The sequence below is a fragment of the Babylonia areolata genome, chromosome 26 (genome assembly GCF_041734735.1).
Source record: "Babylonia areolata isolate BAREFJ2019XMU chromosome 26, ASM4173473v1, whole genome shotgun sequence".
Lineage (NCBI taxonomy): Eukaryota > Metazoa > Mollusca > Gastropoda > Neogastropoda > Buccinidae > Babylonia > Babylonia areolata.
This window is the reverse complement of record NC_134901.1, coordinates 30,170,610-30,191,220: the sequence shown is the minus strand read 5'-3', so window position 1 is coordinate 30,191,220 and position 20,611 is coordinate 30,170,610. Positions and strand designations below refer to the sequence as shown.

Here is a 20,611-nt window from a genome sequence, read left to right as displayed (position 1 = left end):
TTTCACATCATTGGAAATGATCAGTCCGAGAAATTTAAAGTCGTTGATGATCTCTACTTGCTTGTCTTTAATGACAAGTGGTAAGGGGTCAGATCTGGTCTTCCTGAAATCTAGAATTAATTCTTTGGTTTTTGATACGTTGGGTTCTAAGTTGTTTTGATCACACCAGCTGACAAGTTCATGTACTTCTTCCCTATATTTTGACTCATCACTGTTCGTAATCAGCCCTACTAGAGCAGTATCGTCGGCAAACTTGACCATGGTGTTACATTCATTTCGAGTTGCACAGTCATGTGTGAATTGTGAGTACAAGAGTGGGGATAGAACACATCCCTGTGGGGTGCCTATGTTGAGAATGCATGTGGAGGAAGTGAGGTCACCAACTTAACAACTTGAGGTCCGCATCTTAGAAAATTTAGGATCCATGCACAAATTGGTTCAGGCAGCGAGAGGTCTTTCAGTTTAAAATAGAGTTTTGATGGCATTAAATGGCATCAAATGGTGCACAAAGAAAAGAATGAGAAACCTGCAGTGACAGTTTTACATTGGGTTCCTAGGTCCTAGTTCTCAGAGGAAACACCATGTTGGAGACACTAATTTCTTTGCAGATCTCCATACGAACAAACTAATATACATACTCTAATACAGACAGCCATGCCTTTTGAGAACTTGATAGGATATCATGATGCCATAAGAAGGGAAATTGTACTTGTTGATATCAGAACCTTTCTCGCATAGTGCACAGGTGAGTAGAAAGATGCATAGGTGGATGGAAGCATGCTTGAAAGATGAAGTCATGGGCAGTCAATGAAAACAGAGAAACTGAGATTCCTTTGTCAGCATTTGCAGTCTGCCTTGGTAATTTTTGTAAGAAAATATGATGCACACAGACACACAAACACTCACATACCATTTGGGCATTTTAGCATGATCAATTTGAAGTTTTAAGGAAACAATGACATGGCACCTTGTCACAGAGTTGAAACAGTGTTTGCTTTGATTCACAGACTAGAGATAAAAGACACACACAACACCACCACCCCTTCCCACACACATTCTGGTAATGGCTTGAAAGTATGTCCAACTTTACTAGACAAAATCCTCCCAAACTGACTCCCACTACAGTATAAACATGACCACCAAACAGAACCTTACAATGACCTATTACAATCAGTGAGTTGCAGGATTATTACTTCATGACTTTGCATTTATCTTTGTGAGATAAATGCAAAGGCAGGCAAAACATTTTTTTAGATCCATCAAAAAATATATCCTTGTTCAATCTGTTGCTTACAATGAACATGTGCACCACACAATGTCCACAATATCTGGTCTGGAAATGAGTATATGTGATACACCATTCAGCCTTCCTGTGCAGTAAACATTCAGGGCAGGCTTCCACTGCTGAGTCATGCTCCATCACAGTGTGTGTTGAACACTTGCTGTATTCTTTCATCACTGTCCAAAGGAGGCATCACACTGTGTGTTGATCACTTGCTGTATTCCTTCAAGATCCACTGGCCAAAGGAAGCATCACAGCAAAGAGTCTGGCAAAAAACAATGACATTAACAACAAAAAACACTGCAGTGTCTGTCATTTCTCTTTGTTCCTTGTGGCCCAGCTCACAGGCCAATTCAGGGCTCAACAACTGTCAACGTTGGTATGAAAACATGAAAATACAACCACCCCAACAAAAACCTGGGAAAAAGTCTGGCACAAGCACAGTTAGCTTCATGCACAGGAACCTACAGCATGCCTCTGGCATTGACAATTCCATCAATTTTTCGCTGGATGATTAGAATAAATTAACACGAACATACAATCAATCATACAAATCTAACAAATCATACACTATAACATGCACACATAACCAAAGATTGCCAACAGTCACCTTACAAATCATACACTATAACATGCACACATAACCAAAGATTGCCAACAGTCACCTAACAAATCATACACTATAACAGGCACACAAAACCAAAGATTGCCAACAGTCACCTAACAAATCATACACTATAACATGCACACATAACCAAAGATTGCCAACAGTCACCTTACAAATCATACACTATAACATGCACACATAACCAAAGATTGCCAACAGTCACCTAACAAATCATACACTATAACAGGCACACAAAACCAAAGATTGCCAACAGTCACCTAACAAATCATACACTATAACAGGCACACATAACCAAAGATTGCCAACAGTCACCTAACAAATCATACACTATAACAGGCACACATAACCAAAGATTGCCAACAGTCACCTTACAAATCATACACTATAACATGCACACATAACCAAAGATTGCCAACAGTTACCTTACATGCCCCTGGAGCAGAAAACAATGCAACACCGTAAGAATAAGGAACAAAACACGATACAGCGTAGTCAGAATAAGGAACAAAAAACAATACAGCACAGTCAGAATAAGGAACAACAAGAGAGGCAAGGCCTTCAAGACTCACTTGTGATACACTTTAAAAAAACCCATGTAATTGTTAAAATGTGTTCTGTATTTGCTATTATAAAGCTTCGGGTTAAATGAAAAAAAGAAAAGAAAAAAAAAAGAAGTCCTAACGGCAGATTCGTACCCCGCGTGTTTGGGTTAGAAGAAACTGTCCTACCCATTACACTATCGTGGCTCCTTAACTGACGTTCAAAAATATAACATTTAAACATGCTTTTGTAAAGGGCGATAAATCGATTGCGGTATTCATCAATTCAAGGGTATTAACTCTCATGGTTTATTATTTTTCACTGTGAATTCCGACTGATTCTGTGGATATTTTTATGGCAGTTTGGGGCACAATCCAGTAAGTGATGAGGCCTTCACAGAAATGTCTGCTCTTGTTGCGTCAGAATATCAGATCAAAGTGCCAAGTTTAGAGAATAAAAAAAAAAATGAATATGACAGTAAATTCAGTTTGCATAAAATTTGGCTTCTTTTATTATTTTTTTGTGCCCATCCCAAAGGTGCAATATTGTTTTAAACAAGATGACTGGAAAGAACTGAATTTTTCCTATTTTTATGCCAAATTTGGTGTCAGCTGACAAAGTATTTGCAGAGAAAATGTCAATGTTAAAGTTTACCATGGACATACAGACACACAGACAGACAACCGAACACTGGGTTAAAACATAGACTCACTTTGTTTACACAAGTGAGTCAAAAAACCATACAGCACAGTAAGAATAAGGAACAAAAAATGATACAGCACAGTAAGAATAAGGAACAAAAATAAGACAGCACAGTAAGAATAAGGAACAAAAAATGATACAGCACAGTAAGAATAATGAACAAAAAATGATACAGCACAGTAAGAATAATGTGCAATAAACCATACAGCACAGTAAGAATAAGGAACAAAAAACCATACAGCACAGTAAGAATAAGGTGCAAAAAACCATACAGCACAGTAAGAATAAGGTGCAAAAAACCATACAACACAGTAAGAATAAGGTGCAAAAAACAATACAGCACAGTAAGAATAAGGTGCAAAAAACCATACAACACAGTAAGAATAAAGAACAAAAGACCATACAGCACAGTAAGAATAAGGTGCAAAAAACAATACAACACAGTAAGAATAAGGAACAAAAAACAATACAACACAGTAAGAATAAGGTGCAAAAAACCATACAGCACAGTAAGAATAAGGAACAAAAAACAATACAACACAGTAAGAATAAGGTGCAAAAAACCATACAACACAGTAAGAATAAAGAACAAAAGACCATACAGCACAGTAAGAATAAGGTGCAAAAAACCATACAGCACAGTAAGAATAAGGTGCAAAAAACCATACAACACAGTAAGAATAAAGAACAAAAGACCATACAGCACAGTAAGAATAAGGAACAAAAAATGATACAGCACAGTAAGAATAATGAACAAAAAATGATACAGCACAGTAAGAATAAGGAACAAAAAATGATACAGCACAGTAAGAATAAGGTGCAAAAAACCATACAACACAGTAAGAATAAGGAACAAAAAACAATACAACACAGTAAGAATAAGGTGCAAAAAACCATACAACACAGTAAGAATAAGGAACAAAAAACCATACAGCACAGTAAGAATAAGGAACAAAAAACAATACAGCACAGTAAGAATAAGGTGCAAAAAACAATACAACACAGTAAGAATAAGGAACAAAAAACAATACAGCACAGTAAAAGGCCCAATTATCCAGTCCACAAAACGACAAACAATATCTAAGGCTTTCTTTTAAAAATACAAGTGAAATGACCAGCATGGCAGAAAACAAGAAAAGAAGAGAGGACAGAAAGAAAAGGACAAAAACCAGAAAGAAAGAGTGATAAAAAAAGAGGGCATTTCTGGCATAGAATTGTATTTGTAGCATTGATATAACGTGTTATGTATAATATTCTGTTTTGAAAAGCCACTGGAGCAGTTTTCTGGATCAACTGCTACACACTGATCATCGTCACTACAACTTGCAGAAGGTGGGGGTGGTGTTTCCACTGCCAGATGCCAGCAGCCAGGAAGAAGGAGAGGCATGTCACACAGGTAGCACTGCTGCAGTACAGACCATCACCTCAAGCTGCACTGTCTCCAGCCAAGCCCCCGTCACATGGCAGGTGAAGGGTTGGGTGAGGGTTGCTGGATGGCAGGACTCCGGGTGATGATCTGATTGTGCTGGTCCAGGTGTTGTGGAGAGGGAACTGACAGCCCCCATCACACGGTAGGTGAGAGGCTGAGCGAGGGTTGCTGGGTGATTGTCTGTTTGTGCTGGTCCAGGTGTTGTGGAGAAGGAACTCACAGCCCCGTCACACAGCAGGTGAAGGGTTGGGTGAGGGTTGCTTGGTGACAGGGCTCTGGGCAATGGTCTGTTTTTCCTCATCCAGGTAGTTGTAGAGAGGGAACTCACAGCAGCAGGCACACTTGAAGAGGGCGGGGAGGACGGCATAACAGGGGGGAGGCAGGGGGACCAGGGCGCTGGTGCGCTGCTTGTACATCAAGTACACCTCGTTCCTGTGGGCCACACAGGTAAAACATGTACATCACCTGGTTCCTGTGGGCTCACAGGTAAAACATGTACATCACCTCGTTCCTGTGGGCCACACAGGTAAAACATGTACATCACCTGGTTCCTGTGGGAACACAGGTAAAACATGTACATCACCTGGTTCCTGTGGGCTCACAGGTAAAACATGTACATCACCTGGTTCCTGTGGGCTCACAGGTAAAACATGTACATCACCTGGTTCCTGTGGGCCACACAGGTAAAACATGTACATCACCTGGTTCCTGTGGGCCACACAGGTAAAACATGTACATCACCTGGTTCCTGTGGCCACACAGGTAAAACATGTACATCACCTGGTTCCTGTGGCCACACAGGTAAAACATGTACATCACCTGGTTCCTGTGGGCACACAGGTAAAACTACATGTTCATCAGGTACACATCCTTCCTGTGGGGCAACACAGGTATAACAGTGATCCCACTCATGTGTGTTGTGTTGTCAATATTGAAAGCCCAAAGGAAATGTTTACACATTATCATCAGTTAACCATAATAACAAAGGTCAAAGCTGTCCAAAATGACCAGGCAGAGTGTGTGACGAGACATGAAACAAAACTCCACCTCCTCCTCCCACAGAGGTTGGAGTTTATCAGCTGTTCCCTGATCATTTGACATGCAGTAAAGTTTCCTTTTAGTGAACTAAGTGTTTATAGTGTTTATTCTGCTAGAGCTGTTAAACTAGTCAGCTTTAAAATAATTGACAGCTGTCAGCAGTGACACTCACTTCCTGTAGCGCTGGTCAGCTTTAAAATAACTGTGACATCATACAACAGTGACACTCACTTCCTGTAGCGCTGGTCAGCTTTAAAATAACTGTGACATCATACAACAGTGACACTCACTTCCTGTAGTGCTGGTCAGCTTTAAAATAACTGTGACATCATACAACAGTGACACTCACTTTATTGTTTCTTCTCTCTCTCTCTCTCTCTCTCTCTCTCTCTCTCTCTCTCTCTCTCTCCCCTATATTTTTTTTTATTTTTTCTCTTTTTTTCTGTTTTTTATTTTAATTTTATATTATATTATATTTTTTTCATTGATGGCTTGATCTAAAAAAGCAATTGTTGCTTATTCAATCTACCATCATGAAATAAAATCTTGACTTGACTTGACTTGACTTGTGCTGGTCAGCTTTAAAATGTCTGTGACATCATACAGCAATGACAATAATTTTCTTTAGCACTGGTCAACTTTAGAATAACATCATACAGCAGTGACACTCACTTTCTGTAGCACTGGTCAGCATTAAAATAACTGTGACATCATACAGCAGTGACACTTTCTCTAGCACTGGTCAGCATTAAAATAACTGTGACATCATACAGCAGTGACACTTACTTTCTTTAGCACTGGTCAGCATTAAAATAACTGTGACATCATACAGCAGTGACACTCACTTTCTTTAGCACTGGTCAGCATTAAAATAACTGTGACATCATACAGCAGTGACACTTTCTTTAGCACTGTTCAGCATTAAAATAACTGTGACATCATACAGCAGTGACACTTTCTTTAGCACTGGTCAGTATTAAAATAACTGTGACATCATACAGCAGTGACACTCACTTTCTGTAGCACTGGTCAGCATTAAAATAACTGTGACATCATACAGCAGTGACACTCACTTTCTTTAGCACTGGTCAGCATTAAAATAACTGTGACATCATACAGCAGTGACACTTTCTTTAGCACTGGTCAGCATTAAAATAACTGTGACATCATACAGCAGTGACACTTTCTTTAGCACTGGTCAGCATTAAAATAACTGTGACATCATACAGCAGTGACACTTTCTTTAGCACTGTTCAGCATTAAAATAACTGTGACATCATACAGCAGTGACACTTTCTTTAGCACTGGTCAGTATTAAAATAACTGTGACATCATACAGCAGTGACACTCACTTTCTGTAGCACTGGTCAGCATTAAAATAACTGTGACATCATACAGCAGTGACACTCACTTTCTTTAGCACTGGTCAGTATTAAAATAACTGTGACATCATACAGCAGTGACACTTTCTTTAGCGCTGGTCAGCATTAAAATAACTGTGACATCATACAGCAGTGACACTTTCTTTAGCACTGGTCAGCATTAAAATAACTGTGACATCATACAGCAGTGACACTCACTTTCTTTAGCACTGGTCAGTATTAAAATAACTGTGACATCATACAGCAGTGACACTTTCTTTAGCGCTGGTCAGCATTAAAATAACTGTGACATCATACAGCAGTGACACTTTCTTTAGCACTGGTCAGCATTAAAATAACTGTGACATCATACAGCAGTGACACTTTCTCTAGCACTGGTCAGCATTAAAATAACTGTGACATCATACAGCAGTGACACTCACTTTCTGTAGCACTGGTCAGCATTAAAATAACTGTGACATCATACAGCAGTGACACTCACTTTCTGTAGCACTGGTCAGTATTAAAATAACTGTGACATCATACAGCAGTGACACTCACTTTCTGTAGCACTGGTCAGCATTAAAATAACTGTGACATCATACAGCAGTGACACTCACTTTCTTTAGCACTGGTCAGCATTAAAATAACTGTGACATCATACAGCAGTGACACTCACTTTCTGTAGCACTGGTCAGCATTAAAATAACTGTGACATCATACAGCAGTGACACTCACTTTCTTTAGCACTGGTCAGTATTAAAATAACTGTGACATCATACAGCAGTGACACTTACTTTCTTTAGCACTGGTCAGCATTAAAATAACTGTGACATCATACAGCAGTGACACTTTCTTTAGCACTGGTCAGCATTAAAATAACTGTGACATCATACAGCAGTGACACTTTCTTTAGCACTGGTCAGTATTAAAATAACTGTGACATCATACAGCAGTGACACTTACTTTCTTTAGCACTGGTCAGCATTAAAATAACTGTGACATCATACAGCAGTGACACTTTCTTTAGCACTGGTCAGTATTAAAATAACTGTGACATCATACAGCAGTGACACTTTCTTTAGCACTGGTCAGTATTAAAATAACTGTGACATCATACAGCAGTGACACTTTCTTTAGCACTGGTCAGCATTAAAATAACTGTGACATCATACAGCAGTGACACTTTCTTTAGCACTGGTCAGCATTAAAATAACTGTGACATCATACAGCAGTGACACTTACTTTCTTTAGCACTGGTCAGCATTAAAATAACTGTGACATCATACAGCAGTGACACTCACTTCCTGTAGCGCTGGTCAGCATTAAAATAACTGTGACATCATACAACAGTGACACTTACTTTCTGTAGCACTGGTCAGCATTAAAATAACTGTGACATCATACAGCAGTGACACTCACTTTCTGTAGCACTGGTCAGCATTAAAATAACTGTGACATCATACAGCAGTGACACTCACTTCCTGTAGCGCTGGTCAGCATTAAAATAACTGTGACATCATACAACAGTGACACTTACTTTCTGTAGCACTGGTCAGCATTAAAATAACTGTGACATCATACAGCAGTGACACTTACTTTCTTTAGCGCTGGTCAGCATTAAAATAACTGTGACATCATACAGCAGTGACACTTACTTTCTTTAGCGCTGGTCAGCATTAAAATAACTGTGACATCATACAGCAGTGAGCAGTGACACTCACTTTCTTCAGCACTGGTCAACTTTAAAATAACTAACATCATACAGCAGTGACACTAACTTTCTGTAGCGCTGGTCAGCTTTCTTCTCCAGCAGGGGGATGCCGGACAGGAAGAGGAGGATGGACATAGTAAAGACAGGGGAGAGCACTGCTGCCCACTGCCCTCCACGCAGAATGCTGGTGCTGATGATGAAGATGCCCACCCACACCAGGATCTCACCAAAGTAGTTGGGATGACGGGACACTTTCCACAGGCCTGCAATGAAGAAAGAAAGGTAACCAACATCCTGACCTGTAACTAACTGAACTGAACACAATGCAATTCATGAGGAAAGCATCCTAAGAAAGAAAGGTGACTAATATCATGCAGATATACACTGTGAACATCACAGGACCGGTTGTCTTTAACAGCCAAAAAAAAAAAAAAAAAAAAAAAAAATCCAAGCGCATCAAGACAACTGCAAACCTTTACAATGACAAACATGTTTAGAACAAAGACATTTTCAACAGACATAAGCTAACAGTTTTAAAGCGAAGGGCTGTTTTCTAACAAATATGTTTGTAACATGCATGCACTGTCAGTTTCAAAGAAGAAGGGGTGTTTTCTAACTTGAACAAACCCTCTCCAGCCTCACCTTTGTCACACCACTTGCCCTTGTTTGAAGGGTCATTGCGGAAGCTGAACTTCTGAATGTCTGCGATGGCTTCTGACAAAAGCCCCAATGTGAACAGGACAATACCAACACCATCCTGTGGGGTGAACGACGTGGCCAGGTCAGCACTGGCAGGAGCGTTGATGAAAATGACTGGTAAGCTGACGGTGAACACCCAGACAGCCTGACACACACACACACACACACACACACACACACACACACACACACACACTTCCTTTAAATACACTTGATGAAGATGACTGGTATGCTGACCATGAACACCCTCATGGCCTTACACACACACACACATACACACACACACACACACACACTGCAATTCATGAGGAAGGCATCCTGGCAAAAAAAGATAACCAGCATCTTGACTTGTAACTGACTGTACTGAACACAATGCAAGTCATAAGGAAGGCATCCTAATAAAGAAATGTAACCAGTATGCTGACCTGTAATATCAGTCCTATCTCAGGCAGTTTCAGCTTCAGTTTCAGTAGCTCAAGGAGGCGTCACTGCGTTCGGACAAATCCATATACGCTACACCACATCTGCCAAGCAGATGCCTGACCAGCAGCGTAACCCAACGCGCTTTGTCAGGCCTTGAGAATCTCAGGCAACAGCCTTTCAATGATGAACTTACTTGTCAGCAGAAGTCAAGAGGTTAACTCACTCCAGACGAATAGTTTTCTCCCGTGCTTTTCCATACAGACAACCCATTTGTTAGAGTTAGGAAAAAAATCACAAAAAATACAAAACATAAAGTAACTGAATGAAACTCACTGTACTTGACCCACTTACCCCTCTTCTCACATCGTGTGAATGCTTGCGCCCTCCCTCTTCACTGCTCTCAGAAGCTGAGTCACTATCAGTACCTTCTTGCTGGTAGCTTTCTTCACTGCACATACTTTATTCACCGTCTTCATCATCCTTGTTGATGTCAAAACCTTCAGTTTAAAGCATTTCAATCACTTCAGCAGCTGTAAAAGCCGCTGTCGTGATCTAGTTAGCTCCAAGAATTTCCACTTGTATCACCTGCAACGCCATTTTCAATACATATACAGATTAGCTTGTTGTGTGGGGTCCTAAACTTGCTGGCTCACCGTGGAGCATGTTGTTACGGAATCCCATGAAGAAAATGTCCATTCGACCCTTGACACGTTCACAATGCGCGGTGTAGCTGCAATTGTTATGCTACCCCATGAGGAAAATGTGGAAAATTTTTAATTGTCGAAACAGCTATTGCGTTCTGTTGTCTGGAACACTACCTTACGTCAGGAACGCTATAGCATTCCATCGTCCGGAGTGAGTTAAATGATAGTTCAAACATAGAAAACGATTTTTTTAAAAATCATTATCATGATTAGCATTATAAGTACTGTGTGTGTGGATGTCCCTGAACCATTTCTTCCCTTTTTTTTTTCTCCCTCTCAGGTTTCCTTCTTTCATGTGATCAAATATTTTATTTTTCTCTGAATTCTCTCCCGTTGAGGTCTTTTCACTAAATTTTTTCTTTCTCCCCCAAGCATGTCTTCTAGTGTCTAGAAACAAAACTCGTCATTAGACACACACACACACACACACACACACACACACACAATCCAGAAGTATGGTATAATTCATTTTTAACTGCTTCAAACAATATTCTTGCACTCATATATAATAATACTGAATATCTGAAAAATCTTGAAAAAATGAGAAAAGAGAAAAGAAAAGAAGACAAAAAAAGAAATCCATGAAAACCTAACAGGTTTACCTGAAAAATCCAAAATGCGGCAAACTTGAGGCAGTTGTCCCTCTTGTCGTCAAAGCGGTTGTCCTCCCCTATCTTGATGATGCGGTAGAGCAGGTAACCAGAGAGACGCAGACCCCACACAACCACACACACCGTAACCAGGATCTGACGGAAACTGTATGTCTGCCAACACCACCACATCACTTTGATTACAAAAAAAAAAGAAAAAGATTGAGTGTTTCCTTCTGTTCCTTTTGTTGAAGATGCAGAGGATACAGTCACAGCAAACAGACTCACAAATGACACTTAAATCTGTCATCCAAAAAACAGAGTTCAGAAAAATGTCCTATGCTCCATGGTTCTCAAATCATTTCCAAGTTTTTTTGGGGATGGTAACGCGTCCGCCTAGGAAGCGAGAGAATTTGAGTGCGCTGGTTCGAATCATGGCTCAGCCGCCAATATTTTCTCCCCCTCCACTAGACCTTGAGTGGTGGTCTGGACGATAGTCATTTGGGTGAGACAATAAACCGAGGTCCCATGTGCAGCATGTACTTAGCGCACGTAAAAGAACCCATGGCAACAAAAGGGTTGTCCCTGGCAAAAATCTGTAGAACAAATAAAACTGCATGCAGGAAAAAATACAAAAAAATGGGTGATGCTGTAATGTAGCGACGCGCTCTGCCTGGGGAAAGCAGCCCGAATTTCACACAGAGAAATCTGCTGTGATAAAAAGAAATACTAATACTAATATATTTCTGACTGCAACCGACAAATTGTTGGTCCTACTAAATTCTGCCTGCGGACTTCAACCACCAACATGCTGGTCAAACAACTACTTTGGATTTTGACCAGACCATCGATGAAGATAGTACATAGCTATGCAAAAGAGTCAGGGAAAACTACCCTGAGATGGTGAGCAACTTCCTGTAAATTGATTTTTGGAAATTTGTTCAAAATTTAGTAAAGTGATAATTCAGAGTGACACAATCTGTAGCACAGACCGTTACTGTCACAAGTGCCTGAACCTGGGACAGCAAATCTGTGGATTTTGCTTGTCAGAAATGTGTTACTTTTTTCCTTTCCTAGCCTGAAGAACATCCAATACAGTCAATGAGTCACACAGTGGTTGTAAGTTTGTTTAGGATGGGTATTCCCAGCCTGGAATACAATGTATACCAAAAAATGGTGATACAAGTAATAAGCATTTTAAAAATTTTTAATCTTTAATCATTTTTCAGCATTTTGAAATAATCCTGATAACTGGACAGTCAGTTGGCATTTCCTCTTTCTAATAACTGGTTGGTGGTATGGGCATGCATTACTGAACAGTGCTGCATAAGTACTTGCATTTCTGAAATAGCCACATAGTCTTCACAACCTCAAGCTGAATGAACAAGTGTACTTCACATTTAAAACAAGGAAGCATGATCGCATTCAGCAATTTACATCCACCATCAATCACAGACACCAAGCCATTCACATGACATCCACCACCATTAACAGAAACCAAACCATTCACTTGACATCCACCACCATTAACAGAAACCAAACCATTCACTTGACATCCACCACCATTAACAGAAACCAAACCATTCACATGACATCCACCACCATTAACAGAAACCAAACCATTCACTTGACATCCACCACCATTAACAGAAACCAAACCATTCACATGACATCCACCACCATTAACAGAAACCAAACCATTCATTTGACATCTACCAATTACAGAAACCAAACCATTCATTTGACATCCACCACCATTAACAGAAACCAAACCATTCACTTGACATCCACCACCATTAACAGAAACCAAACCATTCACTTGACATCCACCACCATTAACAGAAACCAAACCATTCACATGACATCCACCACCATTAACAGAAACCAAACCATTCACTTCACATCCACCACCATTAACAGAAACCAAACCATTCACTTCACATCCACCACCATTAACAGAAACCAAACCATTCACTTCACATCCACCACCATTAACAGAAACCAAACCATTCACTTGACATCCACCACCATTAACAGAAACCAAACCATTCACTTGACATCCACCACCATTAACAGAAACCAAACCATTCACTTGACATCCACCACCATTAACAGAAACCAAACCATTCACTTGACATCCACCACCATTAACAGAAACCAAACCATTCATTTGACATCCACCACCATTAACAGAAACCAAACCATTCACATGACATCCACCACCATTAACAGAAACCAAACCATTCATTTGACATCCACCAATTACAGAAACCAAACCATTCATTTGACATCCACCACCATTAACAGAAACCAAACCATTCACTTGACATCCACCACCATTAACAGAAACCAAACCATTCACTTGACATCCACCACCATTAACAGAAACCAAACCATTCACATGACATCCACCACCATTAACAGAAACCAAACCATTCACTTCACATCCACCACCATTAACAGAAACCAAACCATTCATTTGACATCCACCACCATTAACAGAAACCAAACCATTCACTTGACATCCACCACCATTAACAGAAACCAAACCATTCACTTGACATCCACCACCATTAACAGAAACCAAACCATTCATTTGACATCCACCACCATTAACAGAAACCAAACCATTCACTTGACATCCACCACCATTAACAGAAACCAAACCATTCACTTGACATCCACCACCATTAACAGAAACCAAACCATTCATTTGACATCCACCACCATTAACAGAAACCAAACCATTCACTTCACATCCACCACCATTAACAGAAACCAAACCATTCATTTGACATCCACCACCATTAACAGAAACCAAACCATTCACTTGACATCCACCACCATTAACAGACACCAAACCATTCATTTGACATCCACCACCATTAACAGAAACCAAACCATTCACTTCACATCCACCACCATTAACAGAAACCAAACCATTCATTTGACATCCACCACCATTAACAGAAACCAAACCATTCACTTGACATCCACCACCATTAACAGACACCAAACCATTCATTTGACATCCACCACCATTAACAGAAACCAAACCATTCACCTGACATCCACCACCATTAACAGACACCAAACCATTCACTTGACATCCACCACCATTAACAGAAACCAAACCATTCATTTGACATCCACCACCATTAACAGAAACCAAACCATTCACTTGACATCCACCACCATTAACAGAAACCAAACCATTCACTTGACATCCACCACCATTAACAGAAACCAAACCATTCATTTGACATCCACCAATTACAGAAACCAAACCATTCATTTGACATCCACTGCCATTAACAGAAACCAAACCATTCATTTGACATCCACCACCATTAACAGAAACCAAACCATTCACTTGACATCCACTAATTACAGAAACCAAACCATTCATTTGACATCCACCACCATTAACAGAAACCAAACCATTCACTTGACATCCACCACCATTAACAGAAACCAAACCATTCATTTGACATCCACCAATTACAGAAACCAAACCATTCATTTGACATCCACTGCCATTAACAGAAACCAAACCATTCATTTGACATCCACCACCATTAACAGAAACCAAACCATTCACTTGACATCCACTAATTACAGAAACCAAACCATTCATTTGACATCCACCACCATTAACAGAAACCAAACCATTCACTTGACATCCACCACCATTTACAGAAACCAAACCATTCACTTGACATCCACCACCATTAACAGAAACCAAACCATTCATTTGACATCCACCAATTACAGAAACCAAACCATTCATTTGACATCCACCACCATTAACAGAAACCAAACCATTCACTTGACATCCACCACCATTAACAGAAACCAAACCATTCATTTGACATCCACCACCATTAACAGAAACCAAACCATTCACTTGATACCCACCACCATTAACAGAAACCAAACCATTTATTTGACATCCACCACCTTTAACAGAAACCAAACCATTCACTTGACATCCACCACCATTAACAGAAACCAAACCATTCACTTGACATCCACCACCTTCAACAGAAACCAAACCATTCACTTGACATCCACCACCATTAACAGAAACCAAACCATTCACTTGACATCCACCACCTTTAACAGAAACCAAACCATTCACTTGACATCCACCACCATTAACAGTAACCAAGCCATTCATTTAACATCCACCACCAAACACAGACAGCTGAACTCACATCAGCCAGCACAAAAGTGAGGACAGCCAGAACCACAAAGTTGGTGCCCCCAGCGAAGTCAGTCACTTTGTCAAACTTGCAGCTGCATGCGATGAGGAAGAAGGTGAACTGCATGGCGACAGTGACTATGGCACAGATGGCCAGGTTGTTCACATCAAGGATCCACATGCTGTCTGTGTTCTGCTTCTCTTGCGATGGCACTCAACTCAGCTTCCTGTACAGATATATAATTACTAATTACCTTTTTTTTTTGGTTTGAATCAAGAGTCATAATATTGTTGTTCAGCTAACAAATGAACTAGCCAACCAACAAATGATAAACAGATGCTTGATATAAACGAGAAGGCAAGGCTTTCAAGACTCACTTGTGATACACACTTAAAGAAAGGAGCATTTGAAAACCCTCAAAACCCACTGCATGACGCAGTCAAAGAACCAAAAGGCGGATGTCTAGGATGAGGAAGATCATGGATGGGGCAAGCAGAAGACAACAATCCAGCTGGTATGCCGACTACAAGACCTGAAAGAAACGAAAGAATGGGAGAAAAAACCCCAAACCTCAATCATCTATTCAACACAGCCATTTCACCCACTCCAGGAAGACAATGTCAGAAATGGCCAGAGGGCAAAACTGGTGCAGAAGTGAAGCTACTCATAGAAGAAAACAGTAAAGTAGAGGACATCATCATATACACAGATGACTCAGTCACCAAAGACCAATCCGGTTGGGGATTCACTGCGAAACAAAATGGAAAAACAATTAGGGAAGAGAATGCTGCCTACAAAGTCACAACCTCCAGTCTAATGATGGCAGTTGAAGCTGTGACACATGCCCTCCAGTGGCTACTGTCTATCCATATGCCTGTAAACCAACATGCCATTATTCTAACGGACTCCATGAACCTCATACTGAAAATTGAAAATGGAATGGGAAGCCCAAAGTGGCATAAGGCAATGCGCAACTTTCAGATTAAAAAACTTACATGGTCATACTGCCCAGGAAATGCAGGTGTTAAAGAAAATGAGCAAGCTGACAGACTTGCTGGTAATGCAACAACAACGAGCGGCCTACATCTAGGAAATTGGAAATCCTCATTAAAGTCAAAGAATATAAAAAAGAACAAGTACAAAGCTATCACACCACTGATCGCCTCAAAGAAATGAAGGTAGAGAGAGGGCGCGGCCATAAGTCTAGCATGAAAGGTAGAGCACAATGTTTTGCAAATCAAACAAATATCGGCATCATTTCCAAACCAACATTACGTTAATTTCTTCAAAACGGAACAGAGTCTCTGTGGGCTTTTCCAGATACAATAGACTGAGCAACACACTAGACTTGGCATCAGAGATCTTTTCCCACCCCTCTCACAGCCAATCAGTGGCAGCCTCTGTGCGTGTGTGTATGTGTGTGTTTGTGGGTCTGTGTCTTTGTGTGAGTGTGTGCATGCGCGAGGGTGTAAGTGTACACAAGTGTTAGGAGAGTTCTGTGCATGTGCGTGTGTGTGGGGAGGGTGGGGAAAGTGCCGGGAGAGGGGGGGGGGGATAGAAGATGAGGTATGTGTGTGTATGCATGCCTACACTGTGGGAGCAACGGAATATTGGAACGTGCGGGTGTGCATATATATATTTGTATATATATGTGTGGGGGTGTGGGGGTGGGGGATATGGGCGTATGTGTGTGTGCTTGTACAAGTGTGCCTCTGTGTGTGTGTGTGTGCCGTGGAAGCTGTGACACGTAGCCTAGAAATGAACATGTGGAGGAGGGTGGTTTGGTGGGGTGCAGGGTAATGTGTGTGTGTGTGTGTGTGTTGGGGCTCATGTACGTTTATGTGTATTTGATTGTGCTTTCATATCTGTGAAACTGCATGTTTGTTGCATATCTGTTATGCATATGTGTGCGTATGTGTGAATGTGTGGCTGCATGTTTTACATTTATTTGCTTATTTATCATCACTGTCTTTTTTATTCATTTATTTTATCTTATTTATGTATTTATTTATCATTATTATTATTTTTTTGTTGTTGTACGCTTACAGTTGACTTCATCAAGTTTTTGCGGCAGAGCAAACCGATAGTCCTAGTTTGCATCAGTTTGACATGGTACAGTATATGACACCAAAATTATCATTATTAGTATAGTAGTTCTCTTTTATGTATTTATCAATTATTTATTTATTTATTTACTTATTTCTTTTTATTTTATTCATTTATTTATTTATTTATTTTGTTTGTTCTGTTTTATTTGATTGTATTTTATGATTTTTTTAATATTTATTTATTTATGTTATTTTATTTTATTTTATTTATTATTATTTATTTAAATTTTTTTTTTTCTCAAGGCCTGACTAAGCGCGCTGGGTTACGCTGCTGGTCAGGCATCTGCTTGGCAGATGTGATGTAGTGTATATGGATTTGTCTGAACGCTGTGATGCCTCCTTGAGCTACTGATACTGATACTTAAAGAAAAAAAAACTTTAAAAAATCAAAAATTAGTTTGTTGAAATGTGTTCTCTATTCATTATTATTATTATTATGTACAAAAAGCTTTACATCAAAAAAAAGAAGAAAAAAAAGGCTTCAACACAGATTCAAACCACAGATGTTTGGATCGAGAACAAGTGGTTTTACCCACTGCACCAACGCTGGTTCAATGTTGACAATCAAAAATTATTATTTGAGCATGTTCTTTTCGCAGAATGAATCAACAGCAGCAATCAAAGTCGCAACGCAGTTTAAATCATGTTATTTTAGTATATCTCGGGCATTTATAAATTTCTTTCAAGTCTGAGGTAAAGGAGACGTACCCATCACCTCAAAAACACTGCAGTATATGTCCGTTTTTGTAGATCTGCAGAGATCTGTGATCGACAACCTTCCATTCAGTTTCTTTTTTCTGTTCATTCTAGTTAATTCAGTATTCACATTAAAACATTTATCTGCAGTAAACATGTTGATGATTATTTATGAAATTCTTTTAACTCTGCGGTAAAGGGAATGTTGCCATCGCATCAGGTTTTGCAACATGTTTTGTCAAGATCTGAACTGACCAGTGCTGATTAGACGAGACAGTGAAACAGTCAATTCAAATTCTCTTTTTTGTTCATTCTAATTAATTCAGTGTCCACTTTAGAATATTCACGTGCAGTAAACATGTCAATAATGTAGTTAGTGTCACTGTACGTGTTCTGTCCCTTTGCTTTCAGTTGCAAACAAGAAAAACAAGGTCATGGCGTATTCTCACCAGACAATAGAGAAGCTGCTAAGGGGTAACAGTGGTTTTCTGAATGCAGAATGATCATCAACGAAATAAACTGTTAAAGATTCGGAAATATGGAAGACTTACAACCTATTATTGGTATGACTGTGGAGATTTTTTCCTACTATTTTTAAGCCAAATTTGGTATTGGCAGACAAAGCATTTCCAGAGAAAATGACAATGTTAAAGTTTACCACAGACGCACAGACACACATGCAGACAACCGAACACCAGGTCATAACATAGACACACTTTGTTTACACAAGTGAGTCAAAATTGATAACTAAAATTATATATATAGAGAGAGAGATAGATAGATAGATAACAAACAAAAGAATAACAACAAAACAAAACTGACTACTGGGTACATACAATAAGCAAGCTTTCCAAGTCCACTAAAGCATGCATGTAAAGACACATACACACAAAGAGTAAACGGAATTTCCCATAAAGAAAAAGTCAGTTGGTTTGAATTCTAAATGAAAGTGAAACTGACTGTCTTGGATACTCTGAGTGATTTAATGAAAATGACTATACCTGACATAAACAAACAAGCAAAGGAAAAATGGGAGAAAAATGGGTACAAAAAAAGAAACATGTTTCTGATAAGTAGGAAACAATCCCAAGTGAACAATCTGAATGCAACTGGTACAAATACTGATAGGAAGTTTTATTTACATTAAAAGTTAAAAACAATGAACCAATAGATGTAAACAAAATCCTAAAAATGGTCCTAAAAGATAAACAACAAACAGTTTAAAATCATTTTTGAAAAACAGTAACAACAACACACAAAACAATAATCCTACTAACTCAAGTTCTGCTTCTCCAACTCTAATCCACTACAAGAGCACAGCGTCAGTTGTTTTTCACTTCTCAATGGTAGCCCCATATTTCATCAGTGTTTTATATGCTCTGCTTGTTCTGTTAGCACTGGTGCGCAAGCACCCAATACCCGCTTGCACCCTGACAGTTGAATAAGAACCTGTGGAGTAGTTACACAAACACCATGACACAGTGCACCGCTCCATTTCTCCTGGTACAGTTATATGACAAGTCATGTGATTCCCAACTGCCACTCCTCCACTGTTCAAACAGTCGACTCTGGAGCACGACATTTGAGGTATGGACGCACTCTCTATCCAACTGACCTACAGTGCTCATGTACCTGTTATCTCAGGTGAAATATCAAGCAACGAAAAAAGTCAAATGTGCAACATATAAAATCATTTTAGAAATGATAATGATATTCAATACAAAATACACACAATTAATCACACATCCTCTGGCATTCGGTGTGTATGTGGCACTCTGAGCACACACTGTCGCTTCACTTTTCACACGAACATAATACACAATTATGTGCGCTTAGCAAAAACAACAAAAAAACAAAAAAAAAACACCAAAAAAACCAACAACAAAAAAAGAAAAAAGAAAAAAAAAGAAGAAGTCATCTTTGCTGAAAGAAATGGACAAGAACTCACATTACAAATCCAATCTTACACAGTGAGCTCTGCAGGCAATCTCCCCCTCACCACTATAACATGGGCCTTCGTGTCAAAGGTTCAACCTTTCATTCACGTGCCAGCACACGAGTACCGCTGCACTGTGAAAACAAAAAATTGATATACACGCACTATTTCATGAATTGAAACGAGTACGTTCTAAGATTCCAATTTAATATCAAGGATACTCGTTCTTGCGATTGCTCGAAAACGAACAACTCACCAGTGGAGCATCAACAGTCAGCTGAACGATTTATGTAAGCCGACTCTTGGTTATGTAAGTGGGCTGGTTTGACCCCATTTTAAAGTTGGTGGTGGTTGCCGAGTGAACGCAATGCCATGCCCCGTCTTGTTCTGCAATCAAAGAGGTAAATTGAAAGTGACAGCATTAACTAACTAAATGCGCAAATGTGAAGAGATTGAATAATCTTCCACGTAGTTCTGTTTCTTTTGTCTATTTCTCATAATGCAAATTAGCCAGTATGCACAAAAAACAACAACAACAAACAAAAAACAAAACAAA

General features: G+C 39.6%; 1 protein-coding gene across 2 annotated transcripts; it reads right to left on the bottom strand.

The window, feature by feature from the left end:
- Positions 1 to 4,808: 4,808 nt before the first annotated feature.
- On the bottom strand, positions 4,809 to 20,577 carry LOC143300620 (uncharacterized). 2 transcript variants are annotated; one of them, XM_076614415.1, is made up of 6 exons: positions 20,312 to 20,577; positions 15,328 to 15,541; positions 11,123 to 11,284; positions 9,337 to 9,538; positions 8,762 to 8,957; positions 4,809 to 5,013 (listed from the first exon to the last, which is right to left on the bottom strand). In XM_076614415.1, the coding sequence occupies exons 2-6, from the start codon at positions 15,493 to 15,495 to the stop codon at positions 4,809 to 4,811; spliced, it is 933 nt and encodes a 310-aa protein (XP_076470530.1). In that variant the 5' UTR covers positions 15,496 to 15,541; positions 20,312 to 20,577. The 2 variants fall into 2 exon arrangements, with proteins under 2 accessions (XP_076470530.1, XP_076470531.1); XM_076614416.1 differs by lacking the exon at positions 20,312 to 20,577 and adding an exon at positions 19,397 to 19,491.
- Between the last annotated feature and the right edge of the window lie 34 nt (positions 20,578 to 20,611).